This window comes from Achroia grisella, unplaced genomic scaffold, assembly GCF_030625045.1.
Source record: "Achroia grisella isolate CSIRO2021 unplaced genomic scaffold, CSIRO_AGI_Agris_v1 utg900, whole genome shotgun sequence".
NCBI lineage: Eukaryota > Metazoa > Arthropoda > Insecta > Lepidoptera > Pyralidae > Achroia > Achroia grisella.
The window spans coordinates 4,835,994-4,861,493 of NW_026713059.1; the positions used below are offsets into that span (position 1 = coordinate 4,835,994).

At 30.6% G+C, this 25,500-nt stretch overlaps 1 protein-coding gene and 1 long non-coding RNA gene across 2 annotated transcripts; one reads left to right on the forward strand and one right to left on the reverse strand.

Annotated features, from left to right (window-relative positions):
* The first annotated feature begins 1,715 nt into the window (after nt 1–1,715).
* Nucleotides 1,716–8,574, forward strand: LOC131853320 (uncharacterized). The gene is made up of 5 exons (XR_009357982.1): nt 1,716–2,304; nt 4,660–4,813; nt 6,430–6,552; nt 7,548–7,626; nt 8,488–8,574. It is a non-coding gene; the product is annotated as an uncharacterized LOC131853320 (long non-coding RNA).
* On the reverse strand, nt 4,491–24,483 carry LOC131853319 (proton channel OtopLc-like). Its single transcript, XM_059204179.1, has 14 exons — nt 24,334–24,483; nt 23,063–23,221; nt 15,881–15,956; nt 13,017–13,164; nt 12,251–12,356; nt 11,672–11,821; nt 10,893–11,049; nt 9,856–10,052; nt 8,479–8,638; nt 8,197–8,367; nt 7,361–7,469; nt 6,406–6,561; nt 5,679–5,928; nt 4,491–4,811 (listed from the first exon to the last, which is right to left on the reverse strand). The coding sequence occupies exons 1-14, from the start codon at nt 24,481–24,483 to the stop codon at nt 4,491–4,493; spliced, it is 2,310 nt and encodes a 769-aa protein (XP_059060162.1).
* Between the last annotated feature and the right edge of the window lie 1,017 nt (nt 24,484–25,500).

Sequence of the window (25,500 nt, forward strand, 5' to 3'; positions counted from 1 at the left end):
CATTGTGAAATTTAATAATTGGATGTACCCATTATGTCTAACTGTTTGTTGTATATTTAGGAATAAAACAATATTATAATCCTAGAAGATTAATCAGGTTGCAATAAAAACTTCTAAATAAATAATTTTGTACCAAACTAGCTAGTCTGCTCAACTATGACTGCGTCATATTTTCACGTTTATGCAACATTTTCATTTGCAACTATTTCTATTCATCATAAAGTACGTGATGTCATGTAGTTTATAGCATGAAACTATTTTTAATATTAAATTTTTAAAATTTTGTGACATTCTGTTCAGTTTCAGCAAAAAGACGAGTAATAAATAATACAAAAGAAATTATTTCGATAGATAGTAAAGTTCGATTTAGTTCGGTATCTAATGACGCATGAACTGTTAAAATGATTGAAGATTGTAAGCTTGTATATAGAACATTTCACGTGGTAAAGCATTTTTACTTTTCAGAAAAGTTTATGAGCAAAGTATCTAACCACATGCATAGGAAGTCAGGGAAGTGCAAGTTTTGAAATATTTGTGTAATTTTCTAGAGTGAATAAATAATTTGAAATAATTTATGTATTTGAAATCGACGTCATTTCATTATAGCACTTTATTACTACTATTTTACGTACCTATAATCGTATTATAATATATATGTCTACTTATTTACTATTCATTTATTAACTCATTACAAGGCCCGGAATATACTCGTAACTCAATATAAATATGCTCGGAAAAAGCTTTTATGAGACAATTAATATTTTCAGTTAAAGCATCATGAAAAATAAAATGGTATTCATTTTATAGTGACAGGATAATGGAGTATGACCACCTGAGCTATTATTAAAAAAAAAATACAAACAATATTTATAGCGTCCTCGGTAAAAAATCATTTTTAAATTAAATTACTGATACATCGTAGAGTTAAAACAGAAGGCTATTAACTAAAAGTGTTAGCAGGCCATACATTCAGTATTACAATGTGCCCTAGGCTTTTCATAATTTAATATATGTTCACGACCATTAAGATAGTAAGATGAATTGTACCTTGGTGAAATATTTGAATTCCAAATAGCGTGGGTCTTCTAATAGTCTTCTCTCGGATTACTTTTAAATTCTTCCGTCACCAGAATCAGAGAGTCAATATCAAAAATATATTGACAAACGAAATACTTGATGTCGGCTAGATTTGAATTTATTACCTTTTTAAGTTCTCCATAATACCTATTTAATTATCTTAAAAAATACACGTCCATATATAATAAATTAAAATCAGTTATTAAGAAGGCATTATTAGTCAAGTTTATGTAATAGTAGTTGTAACCCGGAACTTCGATTTAGTTTCTATTACATTAAAGATGGCCTATGTCGGATATCTATCTTTGACGGCTTCAGTGGTCTATCGGAATAGTACCTTGCCGAATTTACAATTGTTTTGGTTTCGATTCCTCGCATGGTACAAATATTTCTATTCAAGAGTATTATTGTCTGTATTGATTTTGGCATTTTCTATGTATACCTATTATGTAAATATTTACAAAAAAAGTATTAAGTATTTCTGACAGTTATTTATTGCGACCTGTTTAGTTTGGAACTAGTTGGAGTGTTCTGAGTAATCACTGTTGTTAATTGTACATCAAATCCCATTAAAACTAGTAAGCAGTTTCATCGTAGAAATAAAGATAGGCAGATAATTTTTCGCATTTATAGTATATTGGAAGTATTCTATTATAAGATTTTATAAAGCTTTTGTCATAAATTCATATGAATATTAAGAAAATTATAAGATTTTGTTTCAAAAGAACTAGAGAATGATACAAAATAGTTAATTACCTATTCATACGCATTATAACAGAATAACCTCAATGATTAGTGACGCATTAAAAATGTCATTCATGTGCTCAAATTTTGTCAATACAACGCAATGGTTAGTCAGAGGAGATCGGAAACAATTAGACAACTGTGGCATTGGTCAGCAGAGCGAATATCCGTACGTAGCGCGTTGTCCTACTGCTTTACTTGCGGGTATTTTTTAAGAGTGCTTTAGATACTGTAACATATTAACTGACAAATTTAATACGAATAATATTGAACCTTATGTGGTGATAGTATAGTCTACAAAATATCTATTTGTATGAAGTATGTACATAATGGTATCGTCATGAGGATTTCTATATCACAGTCACTGAATATAAAATGTCAATAATAATTGGACTGGTTGTATATATTTTGTCAAGTAAAAGGTTAACAGATAAGAAAGATGAAAGAATATATGCAGAGCTGAGATAGCGACCGGACCATAAGGTATCATATCGTATTTATATCGTTATTAATTTATCTTATTATTTATTCATAATTAAACAAAAGTTACAAATAATAAATAAATAACCATGGACAATTAACAAAGCGTCATCTAGATCCACGGTAAGCAGAGCTTGTGTTTTGGGTACGAGACAACTCATATAAATACTTAGACCGATACAAACATTCGTACTTCATGAATATTTGCACCGTGCGAGGAATCGAACCCGCGACCACCGGAAGTAAAGCGGTTTGCTAAACCGCTAGACCACCGATGTCGTCAAAGTTATACGTATAAAGTGGAATTATTATTAATAAATTTGTGAACATCTCTGTGGACTATAACTAGCTTGTATTACGGGCGTCGGCCAAGTTAAGTGCGGTGGCGTTCCTGGACCGTCCAAGTACTTAACCTAATAATTCGGTTATTGCATTATGGAACCAACGTTAATTAACCGGCTCTCTGGGTTGGTCAACTAAGATGCTGTATTGATACGTGCTTTGCTAACGACAAATGTATGCAATCTACTGCGTTATATACCTAATGTGTAGGCATATAGCTTAGATATTGTTTAAGCAGTGTCTATGTACGTACAATTGTCATTTATGTACTGAAATGTTAAGCTGCTGATTTTACAATATTAGATATTAGCGACACAGAGAAGCTATTACTACAAGCATTTAAAATTATTTTAAATAGACTCCATGTTTTAAGTAAGTTAGATTTCCTCTTCATGTTATTAATTCCAAAAGCTTGATTCGATATAACACATGTATATATGATATAGGAGAGATAGATATATAGGAGGAGAGATATATAGGATATGTCTATATTTAGACTTTGAATTCGAAAAATTCCATTTGAAATTTTATTATTTAGTTTACGTTGTTTTAATTGTTAGTTGAAAATCATGTCATCTGGAATAATGAACCATACATGTAGTTCAGTTTCTTTTATTACAGTATCAGCACTCACTGTTTCTATTTAGATATATGTATAATAAGGAATATAGATATAAATACTGCGGTATTTTTTTATTTTATCGCGTATAGTCTCCAAAATAATCAGAAATTTTCGCTTCTTTGCTTGTTGTAGTATTGAATTTTACTGCAATATTGTGCGTTCAATTCTTTATTAGCGAATAACATAGGGTTGTTTTCATTTAAAAATATATATTTCTATTTATCTTGACGAAACCGGCCGCGAGTCTCTAGTTACGTACCTATAAATACAGTCGAATCAGTATAATTGTGGAGCAAAATATCTGTTTGACAAAATTAGATAAAAGTAGTTCTTATGAATAATAAATAATTTTTCCTCATGACTGTTATTTATAAAAATACAATTAAAAATAAAACAGATGAAGACAATTACTCATTTCATGTAGGTGTTCACAAATACATTGTTCTACTCATAATTTTCTTTTTAAACTCGACATAGAATAAATATTTTTGGAATATTAACTTTAATATTCTCAATATGAAAGTGATTTTTTTGTGTTAGTTTGTACTATAATAGGAATATTAACTGTATATAATATGTAAATGAAAATTAATATTTTAAATATATGTTAGTAACTATTTCTTTAGGATGATATGAAACTAGATATAAATATAAATACTGACTAGTACATTGTTAAATTATTTATTAATTAACCATCAACTTACTAGGTATATACAGCACTTCTATAAATATGTAACAAAATAGTTTAAATCTAAAATTATATTATGTATTAATAAAATTATCAAATATCTGACACTATAACGTTTCAGTTTTAACATACATAACACAGTCCTAAAATATAACACGAATAGTAAATACTAAAACTAATACACTAATTGTTCTTATGTCATACTTGCTGGTCTTGAATAATGTTGGTATAATGTATGATTTTATTTGCTAAAATTCGTGGCCGTTACAATCCTAATGCTTAAGATATTGTTCAAATTTCAATATGAACAACATTACATTAGGTGTACACTAGAAACCACAGATTACAAATAATGTGAAGGCATGAATATCTAATATATCTTTTAAGGACTAAGTCGTTGTGCGTCAGTAATTCTAGCAGTCTTCTTACCCTATACCTACAATACAATAATGTATTATATTATGCATTGTTGCATTACAATATGTAGGCGGGTAAACAGTTTGTAAACAATATAGAATGCTGCGGCTGTTTAATCCATCAGTGGTCTGAACCAGGCTTGTAAGCAGAGTTCCAAATATCCGCAAAGCATACACTTGAGTGGAATCTATAGAACATTATTAATGGTAAACTGATATGGCCTAGTATAGACCATAGAACTTTTCCGTAAAAAGTATATCTCTCATCGAGACTATCTGGTGATTTGTAGGAGAAAGTGTTGAAAAGCCACATGCCCACGTTGATGATGAGTAGGAACATGAGGAGTTCTCGCCCTGGTTTCCTCCGGCGGAGCTTCTTGGAATTACTGCATCGGCGCAGTCCATCCATGATAAGGGGTGTTTGAATAAAAACTTGTATGATCTGTAAGTAAATTATAAATGATATTAGTAGGTTTTTTATGTAATTGAAAGGGCAAACTATCTGATGGCTCATCAGATGGTAAGCGATAACCGTCTCCTACGTACATAAATTGAGATTCCAGAGGATAAAGATGTTATGCATATTATCCTGTAATTTCACTGCCAAATCTGGACCATACCTACAATCAAAACACAGTTTACAAAGTAGGCCGTTTGATGTTTGAAATATCGAGTAGATGAGACTGAGGTACTCGTGCGACTTTCTACAATATACCAATATTAGTAATTTAAAAATATACTGCAGCGTATTTAAAATATTTACTAACTAACGTTAAATTTATTTGAATTACTCATTGCTTTATAGCAAGCATATACATAATAAAATAAAATAATAAGACTTGTTATGATTAAATATGAAGAAAACACTCATCATCCGGTGTTGATTAATGATGTTCAACAACAATGCTACATTATAGGGGCATTTAATATAATATAGTATATTATCAACTTTATCATTCATGCATCAGAAATATTTCAACAACAACAGACTAACAAATCATGCGAATCGAATAGATATCAAATTGAAAAAAACATGCAAATAATAATATTGTAATATAAGTGCAAACTACTAAAATTATGCCTATAAAATCAATATGATTTCGATTCGATGATGCCGAAAGTCAGCATGCGTGATTAGTTTAATTAAATAACATCGCATACAGGTATATGATATATTCGATGACGTTGAAAGTCATTGTGAGTAGTTTTATTTTGAACTAGAAAAAAGTGTGACTTAGCAATAATTATATATATCGCTGATAAATTATTCAGAAATTAATTGAAATAATCTTTATTACTAAATACTTACCATAACAACAAAATCAACAGTTTTAACAATATTCAATATATTTATCGTCGCTATCATGGAAAGAACAGCCTCCAATATGAAAGCTGGTAAACAGATGAACAGTAGAACGTCATCAAGAAGAGAAATGGGGTGTTCGTTAATATCCAACTTGCGTAACTGGTTATACGCAAATATAACAGTAATTAACATGATAGAGTGTAATCCTAGTTTAGTGCAGTCATTCAGAAGGTAGCCAACTTCTAATAGTTCACTGAAAAAAAACGAATTCTTTAAATATATGCGTACTTTACAGTTGGGTATGTAATGCGTCAGAATAAAGATATTTTTTTAATGTAATACATATGAATACGGACAGAGGAAGGCCGAAAAAGAGATGGATGGTCTGTGTGAAAGATAATATGGCAAGAAAGGAGTAAATAACAAGGTGACTGTAAACAGAGATGAATGTAAGAGAAATACACGCCGACCTCCCAATTAATGAGATAAGGAAGAAGCAGATGTGGATAGCATACTTTAGAGTTAGTAAAAATAGAAAAAAAATGTTTACGTTTTGCATTTCATTTAATTATATATTGGCGTTAGTACGGATAAAAATATTTTAGCCAATTACGTGTGTTGGTTTTTTATTACTATTACTATGTAATGTTATGTTATCTGTGCAATTACCATACCTATTTTTTTTATTTAACTCCTAATCTAAACTAACTAATTAATGTAATACACTTACTCTCCAACGCTGCTGAACACGAAGCCAAGTATAAGCATACCAGCTATGACGACTGTCATCATCAGTCCCATGAAAAGACCGCGGTTGGACGCATGGCAGTCCGCATGGATCACCACGTTACTCGTGAAGTCATTGTCTTCATTCGCTGTAGGTATTCTATAATAGTTTTTGTATGGATAATAAGTACTATAATCTAATTAATTTTAAACACACTAACCTGTCGATAAATGTTGATCAGTGTTAAATGAAAATAAAGTAACTTGAAACAATTTTAAGCAATAAACTGTTTTAAGATATAATATATAAATGTAGGAAGGCGCTTTATAACGATTGCAATGTACCATATCAGGACAACCTCCAAAGGTAACCACCATGGCTATATCTCAGAGAATTTGTCACTATAGACTCCGATCACTAACGTTCGACGTGACGATCTCGTGCTACGCTTAATATTATCCACTGATGACCCACCATTGTATAAAGTTAACGCCACTACAAAGTTAGCCCCACTGGCTTACCATTCTAATATAATAAAAAAAACATTACTACTGTAATAATGCTGTGTACCTGTATACTACTAGTATAACACATTGTTAGTGATATAAATTTCATCATCAGTTATTTTATCCAGTAAGTAATTTACTTTTAAAACACATGTAGTCTTCATATGTGGCGATTATATTAGAATGAATTCTAATATAATAAAAAAAACATTACTACTGTAATAATGCTGTGTACCTGTATACTACTAGTATAACACATTGTTAGTGATATAAATTTCATCATCAGTTATTTTATCCAGTAAGTAATTTACTATTGATAAATATGTAGTTTTCATATGTGGCGATAAAATAAAAAAAAAACAAATATACAGTTCATAAATGAGTATATAGAAGGTTCTATTATCTAATTAACAGCAAGCTTACATATATGTACGTATTAACTTTGAACTTACTTGCAAATTGGATAGTTCTCATCTAGACTAGAGTTTATATCAGAACTTATAACATTGTCTTCATTGGTACAGTGCCCAATGTTGCTCCAGATTATATAGTACACCGCCACTGTAATAGCATAATCATTTTATTATATAATAACAACTTATTTACCTCATTATATATTAATTAAATTTTATATTACAGCTTTTTGAAGCCGCTGCACCCATATATTACAGCACTAGCTGACCCGCGCAACTTCGTTTGCATCACACTTATCTACATGGTATTTATTATTATATTTCATATAATTTACATAGTATCTTTTAAAATTATAGACTATGTGTCATTTTGATGTATAAGCTATATTACTGTAAAGTTTCATCACGATCCGTTCAGTAGTTTTTGCGTGAAAGAGTAACAAACATCTATTCATACTCACAAACTTTCGTGTATATAATATTATTAACATTAAGATTAACTGAAATTATAACGCAGAGATTTCTGTGTGTTTTTATACATAGAAACTTGATTTTTATTTTAATGACCCTTGTCTTTAGATGGATAGACACGTAGCCAGTATATATATTTACACTGAATAAAATATTTTTCTTTCTTTCTTTCTTTCACTGTGCACATAACAATGCGAACAGATTTAGCATTTCTACGCATAAGCCTCATTGAGTAATGTTCATTTCAAAACTATAAAATGCATAATTTGTGTTCAATTACGGAACTTTAGTGATAAGTAATTACAACTCACTTATGTATATTTCATGAGATAGGTCGTCAGTTTGTCATTTTAAATACATAAAAAATAAGGTTAAAACTAAAATATATATAACGAACTTATTACCTATAAGAATATTAAATTCCACTGTGAAGGGGTATAGATAGGGCGAGAAGTTCTCGTAAATGGAGTTCACTGCGGGTGGACCGATGCATTCCGGGTTGTATAGTCCACTGACGTCAAAAATCCTATTCAAGTATGAGTATATATCGCTGGTATCCTCAATAACTTCTGCAGCTGTAATATAAATATATCATTTATTTACACGTATAATTAGTAAAAATCAAGGGTAAACACACACACTGTTAAGAAGAAGAATATTTGAATATTGACTTAAAAAAGATTTACCTCTTGCAGCGGAGTATGATGTTTCATTACTGCCGTAACCATTACCATACACTGAATTAGCGTATATTGTTAACGCCAAAATTGTCTCTCGGACTATAGCGGAAATCCAAAAACAGAGACTACTTCCTATCATGTGCATAAAGGCTACGTAAGCAACGCTCTGAAAAATAAATTTATTTTTTTTACATAAGAGACTAATAAGAACCAAGAAGCAAAATAATAACAACGCAACATACAATGTATAATCTGTACTATTTATTAGTGTAATTATATTGAAAACTAGCTGAGCCCCCGACTTTGTACCCATACTGATATAAACTTGTAGGTATGTTTTTTTGTGAACCGACTGTAATAAAATAAACACAAAATTTTAAGTGAAGCTTACAATAATAAATGAGTAAAATCACACAGAAATTAGTTACTGAGGTCAACAAAAACGTAACGTAGCTACAGTAAACAAAAAAAATCTAACAATAATTCTAACAAATTTTGATTCTTTAATGTTGATAAATCCCCCTAATAATAGTATTTATCATATGTATGTCTTTTACCACATGTACATACAGCAGCGGTCCGTTACATTTTTATTATATGTATAGATTTCAGGTCCATACTTCATTCTACGTCCATTCTGTGTCTATGTTTACAGACTCCTTTATCAGTCTCCATCAAAGAGTAAATTAATTAAAAACCAATTTTCATTAAAATTTTATAGTGTATCTATAGTAAAACAGAAATTATTATTACTAGCTAATAAAAATGTTCTAAATTTATATTTATTTAAAGTTCTGTTTTAATACGGTTGTGTTTGTCCCAATTTTATGTAGGTCACTGTATTTTTAACTAAGCACTTTATATAATAACTTATGTAGTTGCTAAAAACATTGATAAGTTCTGTTTTTCTTTATTAAACAAGTAACTTATTGTAGTATTTAAAACTGTTTGAAATTATACCAATAAGTATATCAATAAGCTGCCTTTATACATACTAGCAATAATATCATATACATATAAACATAAATAATAACCTGAAAAGGAGCATTCATGTTACATTGACAAGCATTCTGAATATTCATCACTCATCAATTGCAGACCTGATATAAAAGGCCATTTATACAAGTGACAATTTCAGTCATAGGCTTATCCTGCACAATTTTATTATTGTATAACATATTTGGCAGTTTGTATTTATTAAAAATCTTAAATATGTAATACTGAACAAAATTTATTTAGAACAGCAACTAGCGCAAGTCTCTTCTTTCTGCTCGTTCTTTCCGAATGAGCGGTAGAATAAAAAAATATTATATGATTATTCAAAAAAAATTTTTTTTCTATTGCTGAAATAAATGATACTTTTTAATAAGCTTTTAAATTTACCTGAGCCCGTAGAATAATTACATTGGAGTATTTAAAAATAAAATAGAGTTGCATGAAACAGTATATTGGGGACATAACATCGAGAGTCAACTGCAGATAATCGATACACTTGTCATTGTCGATGTTATCGTCCATTAACAAACTGATCTGAACTGCAAAAAGTAACATTGAGTGTATCAGGTGACCCAGTGCAAAACCTGTAAAATATATAAATTTCATTTTATGAATTGGTATTGTTAGGCACTGATATATTTAGCAAATTAAAAAAAAATAGTAGTATAGTGGTAGTGAGTTAGTCTGTTTCTAAATACATTTTCATTATTTCGTACTATTCATCTTAGTCTATGAATAACCCAGAGAAACAGTTAAAATTTAATATGAAATATAATTAGCAACATATTTAAAATAGATATGACAATAAATAATTACATTCATATTTCAGAGAGAATATGCGTGCGATTTAATGCAATTTAATTTCAATAATGAAATATTTCGACTCATAACGAATATATTTTATCGTAGGTATTTCTTATACCTTACAATAGATATGAGTAAATGGACACGCCTAACTAAAAGGGTTTATACATTTTATGAATCATTATTGACCTAGTTGCCATAGGTGTATTACACAGTGTTTAGCTCATGTTATTATTTATTAACTAATAAGATTATATAATATTCCGCGGCAATATATTTAAACATATTTATAACTCTAAAGTTAAATTAAATCAATTTTACTTCAATTAAGTGAATTAAACAGATACTATCTAATATGATTGTTGACATCAAATTGTTGATTAAAAATTAGACACAAAAATTGGAGAAAACTTACGAATACTGTTGGAATTTTTCTAATCTAATAATAAATATCGCGTAACCTTCGCACAATTGTAATGAGTTAAATATTAGAAAATTCTAAAATATACATAATATTATAGAAAACTACCGACGGCATAAACAAAATTGTGATATTTATATAGGAATGTATATAAAATTTTCAGGAATCGATCAAATTATTTTAATTTAAATTAACTTACCAGCAGCACCGAGTTTAAGATAAAAACTGCCGGAATGTCTGCCGTGGCTGAAGCAGTAGTCATGTTTCAAAGGTTTCAGCACCGGGGCCGGTATATTTGTAGGTTTAGTAGACAGTTCAGGAGTACGCTCCCCTGGCGATTCTACGTTGAAATCTTCCTAAAATTATGATAAATGTTTATTATCACATAAATAAAAATATAATCAATATAATTTATTTATAGATGAATTTACATCACATAATCTGTTCTGAAAATATTATTATCATAATCTAAAATATTACTAATAAAAATAATAAAAATATTATCAAATACAAAATATGTCATCAGAACATCAACAAAATCATAAAAATGATTTTAACAGAATTACTAATAGGAAAGTCGCAAGATACAATTAAAATAAAGATAAAATAATACGTGCAATAATAAGATTATGCACTTTATTATGTTAAATGTTTGTTTTGTTATAAATAAATAGATAGGACCAATCTGGGACTGAAATCGTTAGCATAATTAAAAAAGGCGATACGAATTAAATTGTAAATACCAGTAATAAAGCTGTTTAAGACACACAGCGCTATCTAATCCCAAGCGAACCAAAATTTGTATTATCGGAAAACTGTTATAAATACCTTTTTTTAAATATATACTCAACAACATCAATAAATACAAATAACCATACCCATGAACACAAATGTTTGCATCGTGTGAGAAATCGAACCCGCGGCCATCGCAAGCGCTGTGTTAAATCGCTAAGCTATAGTATTAAAAATAAAACTTACCTCTTGACTTCTAAAAAATTGATTCATCTTTTCTTCATGCAAAGTTTTAATTTTCTGAATTTTTAGTGCCGCTGATTTATATCGACTAATGTCAACAATTAAATATATGTGATACAGAATTCCGATACTGCAAAGTACAATAGAATATATCTGAAAAATAGCGAATTCCAATAAATATAGGGGATCGAAATTAAACAAGGTGATGGGATAAATCGGAATTTTACTGCATATATACCATATATATGCACTTTTACTCAAATTAATAATATATCGAGTTACATTGCGTAATTTCGTATAGAAATACATATATTCCATAATAAGTAGGGATGTATTTTTTCTCCCTTGGTTATTATTACTTTTTACATAATAATTATTATTTTCAGTAAAATCAGCTGATAATTATTTATTTATTTATTTATTCATTTCAATATTACAACACCATTACAGTATATCCAAATCGGTGTAATAAAATTATTAATATTAATTTTAAATATATTAATATTAAAACCACTTTAAAATAACCAGAAGACTAGTGCTGTACTAGATTAGACTATAAAAGACAACAGTTTAATACTTTACCGCCGAAACAGAGTACTCGACGAATATGTCTCCTAAGTAGATTATTAACCCTAAGGTCACCAGTGTTATTGCGTACATGGAACTGGACATCAATGTCAGATACTTTCTGAAAACAAAAACAAAAATTAATAAAGTTAAAGTTTGTTTTATTAAAAAAATATATACACATAACAATTAAAATATATATTTTAGTTTCATTTAAGGGATATTCAATTCACTTTTCATATTGCAATGTGGGAGTACATTTAATAATAGCCATGGGGCCTATTCCGGTGATATTAAAAAATTGCTTCAAAATTGCTATCACTTGCTATAGTTAGTAACCTTGTGAATAAAAGATTTCAGTTCAAAAGCAACTTTATATCTAAATAGTGAAAGAAAAGTAGTACTTTAATGTTGTTCACAGCTTCATATCAGATTTTTTATTTCGAATACGAAGAAATTGTCTGTAACTGTCCTGATTTTACTTATATTGAACTTATAAATTATCCCTTATAAATATGCGAAACTATGCGACATCTTATTATAATCATACAAAACACAATACACAGACAGGTATTCTCTTTCCTTTAGCTATGCATTGATAAATAAAAGTCTCTATGACCAGGTGACTGGTAAAAGTGACAATAGAAAGTAAATTGATGCAAAAGAAACAATGTCGTTAATGTAAGAACTTAATTACGAATATGCGTAGAATTATGTAAAATATGAAATAATTCTATTTCCTAGCATACATTTTATAATTATTAAAAATGTTTATAATTACTTGGTCTGTCTTTTATTATCCTCTGGATTAGTAGGCGGTGGCGCGTGAGTTTCTACCGAGCGTATGGACTGCGCGTCCATGGTAGCCACGGACCTCTTGCGGGGCGTCATACGCATGTCGTTCACTGATGTATAGATACGGTAGTTCCCTGCGAAATATAAGCTGCTAAAATATTTTATCAAATTGTTCAGTTGGTTAGTCATTTTATTTATATATAATAATATCATATATATTTTATTTATATATAATAATACATTGTGAACAACAATATTGTTTATCTGTTTGTGTATTAACTTTTCACGTAAAAATGTCTGCAGATATTAAAATAAAATTTTCACAGATTATGTTGCTAGATATTGGTATGTATAGCTATATGGGTATGGGTATGTATATATATAGCCAAAAGAATCTTTAGAAATATGCCGCAGACAGAAGAAAATTAGTATTTATTACTAAATAATTTTAAACACGCCATCTGCTATTGTTTTTGAATTTATTAACAAAATAATAACAGAGGGCGATGCATAAATGCTTTATTTATTCATGTCGTTTGAATATCATCAATGTACATGCGGGGGAAGTCGCAGGCAACACTAATATTAATAATGTCATATATCTGTGAGTAAGAACGTTACATATTTTTTATTTGTAAGTACTTATAGAAGTGAGTCGTGTATCGGGATGTCCCGTCATGCTGTCCCACTGTTTCCTGCCTGTTAGCTTTCTGTACTGCAATTGATGACGAGCAGTGATGACTTCGCTGATTATAGCCAAAATTGTGCATATTTGTTTTTAGGTATTAAAAGAAGTTATAAAAATAGGTATAAAATTAGTTTACTTTATTATGGATGTACTATGCGACGAATATCTCTTTTCGTAATATGTATCCTAATATCCAAAACTATGCCACAACTCGATAGAATTGTAATCAATCTTAAATATTTTATTTATGTAAATCATTTAGGTACGAAGACTTTAATGAATCACTTGGGAACGTAGTTTGATCCAAGAAGAATTGACAACCATGCTCATTTAATGATTGCAATATTCAGATTAATGTTTACTGTAGAATGAATGCAGTGATTAATAGCATATGTTTTTGCATTTGTCAAACTTAATCAGTAGCCGTATATGAATAGTCCAGTCTCCACAAGTAGTTCCCTTTCATAAATATGACAGATCAACCAGTAGTCATTATACACATAATTATGTATATTATATTTTTGTGTCATTATATTCAGTGTAAGCGCGATTCGATGTGCACGTATTATAATTATTTTATTTAATATCGTAATTGCTCAGCGCGGCATAAGCCGTGCTAGTCGAAGTTCCAGCCATGTGTGACAAACTTGTGGCCAACGAACTCCTTCGTTCCTGCAGCAGAAGCTGGACGTAATGGACGAATAATGCAGTCCAGATCTGTGTGTCCAACTTCAGCCAGGACGTAGGCTCTGCTCTTCGAGTCCCTAAATAAGACTGATCAAATGGTGTCTCGTAGACGTGACGGGACACAAAAAAGCGTACAGGACATTATAACGCTGCTGAAGGAGACCGATCCAGACGACGTGCCGACTTTTGTGGCGAAGGATTTAAACAAACTTCCTCCAGTCACATTTGATCACGTCGATGTTACCAGCCTACTCAAGGATATTGTGTCCTTAAAAAAGAGTTTGGCAGATGTGACGCTACGTTTCAATGCGTCAGAGCACATAATTAGTGAGTTGCGCAAGGAAGTGGACAGTTTGCGCGACTCGCGAAAAGAAACTAGGTCACTTGACGCTATGAACATCAACACGCGCCGTGGGGCATACCGCGATGCGTTCACGGCGGAGTAGCGGTTTCGACGTCGACACTGACGTCACCAGATGTGGTGTCACCGCCGGCCGCCGCGCCCCCCGTGCTCCCCGCCCGCAGCTCGCGAGCGCCGATACCGCTGCATGTGGAAGCAGCGCTAACAAAATCCTCGGTGCAACCACAGCGTCGAGATTTTGCCGCCGTCGTCGCTAGCAAATCGGCTGCTTCAGTACAGCGGCGTGTGCCAAAAACGGCACTGAACATTGACCCTACGTGTGCTGCCTATTTTTGACTGGGAACCGCGACGATGATGGCTTCGTCGTGGTACAAAAGAAGAGGCGCACAAACAGGGTCAATAGGAATCATTGTGGCACTGCACTCACTGGGCCCAACTTTCTGCTGCGTGCTGCTACACCGACCACGACAATGTACCTGTCCCGTCTACATTACGCCATAAGGAGCAGGACATTGTCGATTATATTCGTACCAAGAGTAACCTGACATTGAGGGTAACGCAGCTGAAGTCGCGTCACAACGCGAGTTTCAAAGCGTTTGTGGCCCTGGTCCCCACCTTCATGAAAGAGGACTTCTGATCGAAAGGTGTGGTGTATCGGCGCTACCGTGGCAGATTGCCGTCTTCAGTGCAGTGATCACACAGACAATATAGTTGTATTGGTTTTTAAATATTATATTATATGTATGTTAGTCTATAAGGTATTTATAATATGGGCCTAGTTGCCTGAAATAAATGAATAAATAAAAATATCTATTTTATTTCTATTTTTGCAACCAACCTCCTACTGATATTTGGTCGAAAGTCTGGATAGTCTAGCGATTTAGCACACCGCCTATATTTCGATATACCACGGGTTCAATTCCCCGCACAATTGGCATTTTTTTTGACAAAGATGTAGTCTGTGACAAAAGAACCTTAATAATGTTTAAACTCATAATTTAAACTAATTATTCTAATTCATACCATTGGGCTACCACTAGTAATTATTATTATATGAATAGTAACTAAGTTGGTTGTGGAAAAAATATATAGGTATTGCTACTGTTAGACATACCCGTCGGTGTACCAATGCCGGAATCATCCCCTTTTGTCGGTGTTGAAGATTTTGGTGACGGTTTATCGCTGGTGTCCTGAAAATGAAAAAGAATGTATTATTAAGTGGTTTTATTTCGTGAGATTATGTATAAATTATAGATATAAACACATTTTGTATAAAATATAAGTTTTGTCATTATTAGAAGTCAGTGTTATCAATTAAAATTTATTTTATATCCAAAATAAAAGTTAAGTTAAAAATAAAAATATTTTTTAAATTACATTTTCTTAATAAAATGTAAATATATTCTCATATGCAGTTGTTTTGTTCAAGTTTACTATAGTCCTTATATCCCTGCTAAGTTTAGGACAGGATGGCGCTTTGTGATATATATATATTAATTAATATACCTACTTAACAAATTCTGAGCATCACGTTATAAAATAAAGGCAAAACAGACATTACTATTCTTGCAGTGTAGAGATTGCCTTAACAATTCATATTCATACGATTGTATCGTTACAATTTCATATCGAATGGGTTTGTGAATAAAAAAATGTGGACGCGCGTATCGAAAGCCGTCTGATCGTACAAAATCGGATTAATAACTTCATTAGTCGCTTGTTTCTCTCGATCGACACTAGCTGTATTTCACTATAATCCCTTTAGTGCAGACTGCAGTGCGTTCCTCTACAGCACGTATCCAAATACGTTTTTATTTGGAAGGAAAACTAAAAAATGGTTCTGTGTCTGTAATATAAAAAAATATATGTAGATTTTAGTTTAAATCAACTTGCTTTTATAATAAATAGAAACTATTCCGTCCTAGTGATATAATGTAAAATTTAAAATTCTCCCCAAATTTCATTCAGATTCAGATCTGCTCAGATATTAAAATAATTTATACATATAAGATTTTGTTTGCCGTTTATGTATTTCAACATTTTTTAACTATTATATAAATAAAAAAATAATAAATAAAAAAGAATTAGTGATTATTCTGAATTTGAATAATCAAAACTAATATGGGGTTTACACAATCACAGCACGTTAAGTAAGTGGGAATACAGCATTATTCAGAAAATTTATTGAGTGTTCAACTGTGCGTGAATTCAGAATTTTTGCGAAAATCATATCACAATCACTTTCTTGTTCTTTTCAGTCACTTTTCCATGATCTGGAAAATCATCGACATTTGTTGACATTCTATAATTTAGGTATGTACTTGGCAGCTGAGGCACAATACATTTTTGGCCTCTTGGGTGCGGGATAAAACACGTATTTAGAACATTTCGTATATACATCACTATCGCGGTTTTAGTGTTTCAATAACGAACCTCAATAAAGACTCACACTTTTCAAGTAATGCATCATAGTCACAACTACCCTCCAAAAAAAAAATACGTTCTAATAAACATAGATATGAAAAATAATCACACTCATGTTTAATAATGAGTCATACGTTTAATCGTTATAAAATAAAGTCAATAACTACATATCCTAACCATTATATAACAAAAAGATTGTGATATCATCAAGTTTAACATTTACTCAAGTATATTAAAAAGTTATTGAAATCCATTCTCCTATTTCCTTCTTTCATGGTATAACAAAGAAATAATGACTATAATGATATACATGTTTTGGGTTAATCTGCTTATTTTAGTTTAATTACAAGGAAAATTCGGACAATTTTGATTCTAATAGAAAATATAAAACGCAATTATTTATTTTTTAATATTAATCATGTTAATACCTAAATATGGTTTAATAATTAAATGAATAATTCGTGGAATACCTTAAGCTATCTATCTAGGCCGTTATCATTCAACGACAATGTTCATTAGGTCAAGTTGCAGCAAATCACATTTTTTATGTAATTAGAATTGGGAACAAACTGACAGACGTGAAGGTTTTTTTTATGAATGATAAAGGAATTTTGCACCTGCAGCACCGCTAATAGTTTACGCTAGCGGGCTATCAGTGGAGGATGATAAGATGAGCATGAGGTCAGGTCAGGTAGCCCATCGTGACAAATTCACCAAGAATTTATCACAATGATTTTCAGGGGGAACCACATGGAGGTCAACCTGACATGGTACATTGCTAGCAATGAGATCATTCATGATCATCATCATCATCACCAACCCACCTTACTAATAATCCCCTTTCCCCCTACACCTGATGGTTAGTGGCAAGGGTCACGACATACACAGATATCACGACATCATGTGCACCCAGGGAACATTTAAACATTGCTATTCCGGAAGACTAAGATATCATATCTCCGGATCCTGTAATCTCCCCACATTATCTCACCTATCAATCAAAACACATCTTACAATACAAGCGGCTTGGTAGCTGAAATACCTTAACACAGGTACTTATAGAAACAATAGTTGATTTTGTTCAAAATGTACATTGGTAAAGTCACATCGTCACCTTAAACTGCATTAATAGTTGATATTAAACTACTAATTCTATATTTTTTTGAAATGATGAAACATCAGTAGGCTTTATGGTCTTGACTAGCTACAAGATGTTATATTATCTAAATCAAGTAACAATTACACTTACAAAGGAACAGTTTCACAGTAATTTTTTATTCGTTTATAAAAGTACTTTTAATATAAATATTTTTCCAATATATATGTATGTATCATATAGGACAACATATACATCATTTATAATAAGATACTTTTATCAAAAATTTGATAAATAACTTAATTTTAGCTACAATAAATTGGTTCATTGCCTTAATTGCGTCGACCTACATAGGCACTATGACTTTGATAATCATCGTGTATATAATAAACAAAGATAAATATATTTTTATCCATTGAAAAATCCATTTTTTTTTGTGTTGTCTATGTACTTTTAATATTATGATTATAGACATTAATAAACTAGAGTTTCTGGTTCTGCATATGCAGGTCCTTTTTCAAATCATAATTTTAAAAATTAATAAACCAAAGTGTCGATTTCTACATACACACATAAATTAACGGAATTTTTTCTGAACGGAAACCACGTTTCTGATTAACTATGATATGTAAGCATAGTGATTTAGATAATACACATTGATCGATAATCAAGACTGATTCTCAGATTAATTATTTTATTAGTAAAAATGTGGTAGAATATGTTTTATGCAATGAACAAAGTTATAGATAACTATTTAAATATATTAAATATATGAATAAAATATAATTATTTATAAATAAATAACAATAATTTTGAATTGATTTTTGTAATTGTAAAGAGCACCAACTACATACTACGAACAGATGAAAATATAGATTGCAGTTGTAAAATGAAGGGATTTTCTGTTAGTACAGACCCTAAATATGAGCGCAGTGATGGCTGGCTCATGCGTCATACTTGTGAACGAGTACTGCTTGTAGGGATTGGCCTGCTCTAATTATATTGTGTTTACTACTTGACCTTAATAAATTACTGCTAGTTGGTAGTTTCGACTTAAATATGTAAAATTACAACGATTACTTAAAAGAAATAATACGCAAGTTTCTTGCTCATTCTTTTTGTTGATGACACGGCTTTCCGAATGAACGGTAGATTAAAAAAATTGTGGTAACTATTCAAAGGATATTCCATTCTATAAATATCAACAAATCAATGTGCGACTAGCCTAGATGTTTAATTCATGGTTTCATGAATGTAGTAACTTATGTCGACAAAATTAATTGATAACAAATTAAATACGATTAATGAGTTTTATCGCAAGTGTAGGCAAGCGTTAACGAGATTATGATGACGTTAATGAACATTCCAATTGTGACGTGGTCAGTTAATAGTCAATGGAGGGGTTAAAAAAATAAAGAGATCGAATTTTCATTAGCCGAGGCATTGGGGCGGCACGATGTGTCCGCGGATGGTATTTACAGGCAAGGGTTGCAGAGGCGATGCGGTACAACGGGGACGTGAGGTGAGGGTGGCTCGCGGCCGGCTGGACTCAAAAGGTTTACAGTTGGCTGCGCGAGAGTGACCCGCCTCACAAACACGGCCCGCGCCAACCGTTCGACGCTATGGAACTGTACTTGCCCTTTACACAAACCTTTCAATATTTTTTATATTTTTATAAAACGAAACAAGCTTGATTAAATTGATTCTCGTTTTAATATTTACGTAATGTATAGAACACAGTTTCCGTTTCATGTTTATGTACACGTAACTAAAAAACTAGTGGATCGATTAACTTGATATCTTTATACAGCTTTAAATTAATGTATATACGTTTTATTTTATAATTCCTACCACATTTCGGAATTTGTTCTGTAAGATTTCAACCTAAAATAAAATTATTATTACAAGTTACTTTGTACTTCAAAATATAATTAAAAAAAAAAGAAAGAGAGAGAGACTCGTATGTACACAAATAGACGATACCGACATACCAATCTCTTCCCGATTATTAATTAGGTACTATTTTTTTTTAATAATAAAAAATATGAAGACATTATTACTAAACTAAACTTATCTGTCTTATTTTTAAAAGTACTGTTCGTACTACGTTTACGTTCGTATAAGCAATTTTAAAGGTGTATTTGTTTAAATTAAACGGCGTATCTATTCAATTCTAACGGAGCAAATCATTACAACCCATTGCTTCCATATATACGAATTCGCTGTTTCAACTACCAACGAGCTTAAAATAAATTTACTTTGAAAACAGGACAAAACAATCCGTTCGAAATATTGGATATTTTCTAAATCTGAAAAAGCAGACCTGTAAGTTAATTATTACATTAAATGATTCATAAAAAAATATTAGAATATGCACCTCTCTTTATATTATGTAAATTAAAATAGTATGGCTATATGCCAAAATTTTGGGAAATCTTCATGAAGATGTTTTTCAATTTGAACTTTTTATATAAATGTATATTTTATACTTTTTGTCTTGTATGGATAAGAGCGCTGAATGAAAGACTGCATGTAACTGAAATACGAATGTTGAGATGGACGTATGATGTGACAAGATAAAAATGAAGTCAAGATAAAGACATGAATTACAAAAGAAAGATGGATGGGATTGTGTGATATAAGGCTATAAATTTCACGAGGGTGAATCCGCGGGCACAAGTTGTATAAAATAATAATAAAAATATTGTTTCTATATTTACCACATTGTTGGTGGTTCAATCTCATAACTTCGTAGATAATCTACATATATTTAGCAGGTTTATAGGTTATAATGTTGATATTAATGACTCCCGATGTTTTGAATCATATTTGTAATTATTATTAATATATTAACCAGAAGGAATTCAAACTCTATTAAAAGTGGATTATATATTTACAGGTAATCAGCTGATAAAATAGATATTTTGATTAAAAGATAGACATGTTATCATTAAACGTCGGGTAAATGCTAAACAAAATATTGTAATATAAATTTATAATAGACAGATAAACAGTTTCCTATTTTTATCATTACTATTTACATACAGTGCTATAGCATTATAATATTATGCAGGTGCGTGTATCTAAAAAAAGTACCAACTTTATTTAGTCCATATTATTAAAAAAAATATTAAGATACGCAAATATCCTTATTTCTGCTAAAAATGATCAAGCAATTTCAGATGGTATTCTTTGCAAAAAAATTAACTTACTAAGCGTTTCATCACCTTGATTTACAACCTATAGGTCGTAGGTTAAAATCTGGCAGCACCAAAAATAATTGTATATCCGCCTGACTCATAATAAATATCGTTATGAATCCAAAAAAACTTTTCTGAGAGACAGCGATAGGCTCACCCCATGCCATGTTAGACTCATATATACCGAGCGAAATATGTACAATCACAATAACAGCCATAGTTAATAATGCCACTGACTCCCCCACTGGGATATAAGTCATATAGTATGTTATGCCAAATGAAATTATATTTCATTTTGAATCTAAAACTGTCTTTCCCCGCTTCAGGTTATAATTTATTGGTGTATGTGTACGCACATACAAGGTTATGTTGAATAATTTTGATAAGATCTAATCATACATTAATAAAACCCGTCGGTGACGTTTATATGATTAATCGAATTTGTTTCACAAAATACATGATTAAATAAAATGAATGACTACATAATAATATGATTTGCAATTTGCTATAATAATATTTTTAGTGTACTTTAATTAGTAGATATATCTATTTAAGACGTTTTAGGGTACCGCAGAAAAATAATAGGTTTTTAACCAAACAAAGCCTAGTAATTTACTGTTAGGCACTAATTTACTGATAGTGATCCACGACTTCGTCTGCTGTTTTTAGATAAAAGATCCTCGTAATATAAAAATATAATCTATGTTCAAGTCAAATTTCACTAAGATTTGTTGAGAGATTTAGTCGTAAAAAAGCAACAAACATACAAAGTAATGTATAATAATAATTTATTTTTTACATTATCTTATATTTCAAAACTATTATATTGTATTTATTTATTTCCATCAAATAGACATTTTTTTATTATTATGTAATGTACAATAAAGAGGCTTGTTTTTCTATATACATAAATTCGTCACTACTGAAACCACTTTTAGTAAAAAAAATAAATGTTGATTTTAGATTCAAACAAGAGCAATTCAGAAGCATGAGGTCGACAAAATTAGTAAGATATTATTGATACGGGGCTATTTAACTGTTATCGATGCACAATCAAATTAAAAATTCTGAAATAGTCTCAGACCTGAGTTGTAAAGTTCTTATATAATAATACAAAGATAATTGTTATCACTCCGATTTAAATTGTCATTCGAAAATGTAAGACAGACAGAGTAGTAAAATTATATTGATAAAACATTTCAAATTAATTAGAACATATGTTAATCAAATTTTAATTAACTTTAAAAATTAGCAGACTTTGTTCAGTATTTTAAATCTATGACTTGTTTATTTGAAGGTATATTACGTAATGTCATGTACTTCTTTAAATACATATTGATATCTTTTTAATCAAAAGTGTTTTTGTTTCAATTTAGTCAAACATAAATATTATTTTAACTTATGTTCACATAGAATCAAAATGTGTCTCATAAAATATATATATCAAAATGTTCATATAACAAAATCGGAATAAAATAAAACAATTTACAATAGTGAATACATGTTAAAAAAATATTGACGCTGTATTAATTTCATGACAATTTATAACCCACTAAAGTTTCATTACAATACTCACGTGTACATTATCAGCGTATACTACTCGAGGTCGCCGACGAGCTGCTCTGGAGTGGGTAGCCGTGTTCGCTCCCCCAGCATTAGGTCCAGGCTGGGACACGGCACGTCTCCTTTCCCGATCGTCTGGAACAGCTAAGCTGTTCATCGCCACATTATGTATCTGTGAAGAATTTGATAATATTAACAAGAATGCAGAAAATATGCAGATAATAAGTCAAGAATATAATAGAAATTATTATTTCTTTGTGGTCAGGTAGCGAACAATGTATAACTACAATGGTCGCTCAATCAATCAGGTATGTAGACTATTAAAAATATGCATAGATTATTTTTCTTAACTGAAATTATATTAGTTGGTTTAATTATATTACTTATTACGGCGTTATTTGCAAGAAGTATAACAAACCTTTTAAATTCTCAAATCTGATAAATGGTTAATTAAAAACGGATATTCCTTGTATTCATTCAAATGATTCAATTGAAGGGGATGAGTCATTTATCTTACTTAGCAATAAAGAGTCATTGCAATCTTACATCTAATCTCCATCATAATCATCCCGATACGATCTGGAATCTTGAATCGGTATGTAATCAGTGATTACTATTAAGTTATACTCCAATTCAGGATATAACTTTTTGTAAGCTTGTAAGATAATACTACACTACACTAGATACTACTACTTAGTAACGTAACTTATATAAAAGCATAGTAACTTATGAAGTTCATGTAACTATGGCCAACAATGAGCCACAGAAAAGTAACAACTTTCATCTATATGTACAAGAACAGTATCAAGGACTATTTCATCTTTTTGTACATGAACAACACCAAGAATATCATGAGCCAATGAAGCCCGTGGTTGTCAGGCACTGTAGGACTGTCTCACACTTTAAAAAATCATTTCTGAAATCAGCTTGCAAAACAAAGTCGTCCAGCAGACGACGGGCAAGAGAGATATCTACTCAGGCAACTATGAAGAAATCTACCAGAGTATAAAATAAATGCTCGCCCGCGGTTTCACTAGCATGAAATTTGCAGCCTATGTATTATCCTGATGTATAAGCTATATTACTGTAAAGTTTTATCAAAATTCGTTCAGTAGTTTTTGTGTGAGAGTAACAAACATCTACCCACACTTACAAACTTTGGGAGTTTATAATATTAATAAGATTATTGCGGACAATGATTTATTAATAATTATTCGCAATAATTAATAATTAAATTAGTAATCACAATTCATCATATAATTCTATTTTTTAGTACGTACGTACCCCAGGATCATTTTCGTCATTGTTGCCCGGGAACTCGTCTTCCTCTGCATAATTTTGTATCGATGATTCCGAGTGATATTTTTTGTCACCCATGTTATTTCTATTCTTTAGTTCATTAAACAATTCAGTTCTATCAATTGGGTCTGCCATTATAATGCAATGTATGTCACCAGTTAAATCAAATAGTTTGTTTTCACTAAAACCTCTATTTTAGCATAATTCACTAATCAATAATAACGTCTTATCCGTTCAGAGAAACACAATTAATATTGCAAACGAAACAAATACAGATTGCTATCTGTTATCAAAATTATACATATCTTTAATAAAAGCATAATTTATCGCGTATGTGACTTCTTTTGTTTTTATACCATTGATAATAATAAATTAATAGGTAACTCTATTGCTTAAAATACGCCAGTAGCTATTTAATTCTCTGATAAAATTGATGTTTGTCAAGAAGTTTATGTATTATTAGTACATAATTATAGTCATTGAAATAAAGAATTTATACAATTTCCAGCCCTTCACAGAAACAGAATTGTAATCAGGTTTTATTTATATAGGTAAGTTATAATTTGTCAAAATAAGATAATGTACAAAAGAAAATTATTATATTTTTTTTTTTGTACATTAATGTTTCTTTTGTACATTGTATGTTCCGACCAATACTACGGTATTAGCCGAAATAATGTGCGTGTGGAAGTTGTTTTTCTAAATATTGTTGGAGAATTAAGAGGCCTTTCACATTTTTTGGCCTAAAAGCAGTGTCTTTGGGGTTCTGGTTCTAAGAAATTAAGAGTCGGATATACATTTTGATTCCTGAATTATATAGATAGATATCTAATCTTAAAAACAACATCTTTGAAATGTTAATTTTCTCTTTATATAGTCTTGCAGAATTTCTAAAATAGTTTATTCAAAAACACTAAATGACAGAATAACTAATTGTGGTCGTCGTTCATTAATAAACAAACATAAATTGATATGATATTTTTACTAAAACTTGATAATTTTTAGAAATTGAGACAGCATCGTCCTTTTTTTCATTTTCAACTTAAATATCTAAAAAATTGATCATAATTAAACCCGAAATTTCAACAAAACTTTGCCATAATCATTTCTAATTTTCTCATAAATACAACGAAATTTTTGCATAAAAAAAAC

What these genes read in the sequence shown, in the direction of transcription:
- LOC131853319 (XM_059204179.1), bottom strand. Translation starts at nt 24,483, where the DNA reads ATGGCAGACCCAATTGATAGAACTGAATTGTTTAATGAACTAAAGAAT. An exon ending in CGGCATTGGTACACCGACGG is followed by an intron (nt 13,165 to 15,880) that starts GTATGTCTAACA and finishes TATATTTCGCAG; the next exon opens with GGAACTACCGTATCTATACA. An exon ending in TCTTAAACTCGGTGCTGCTG is followed by an intron (nt 10,053 to 10,892) that starts GTAAGTTAATTT and finishes TATATTTTACAG; the next exon opens with GTTTTGCACTGGGTCACCTG.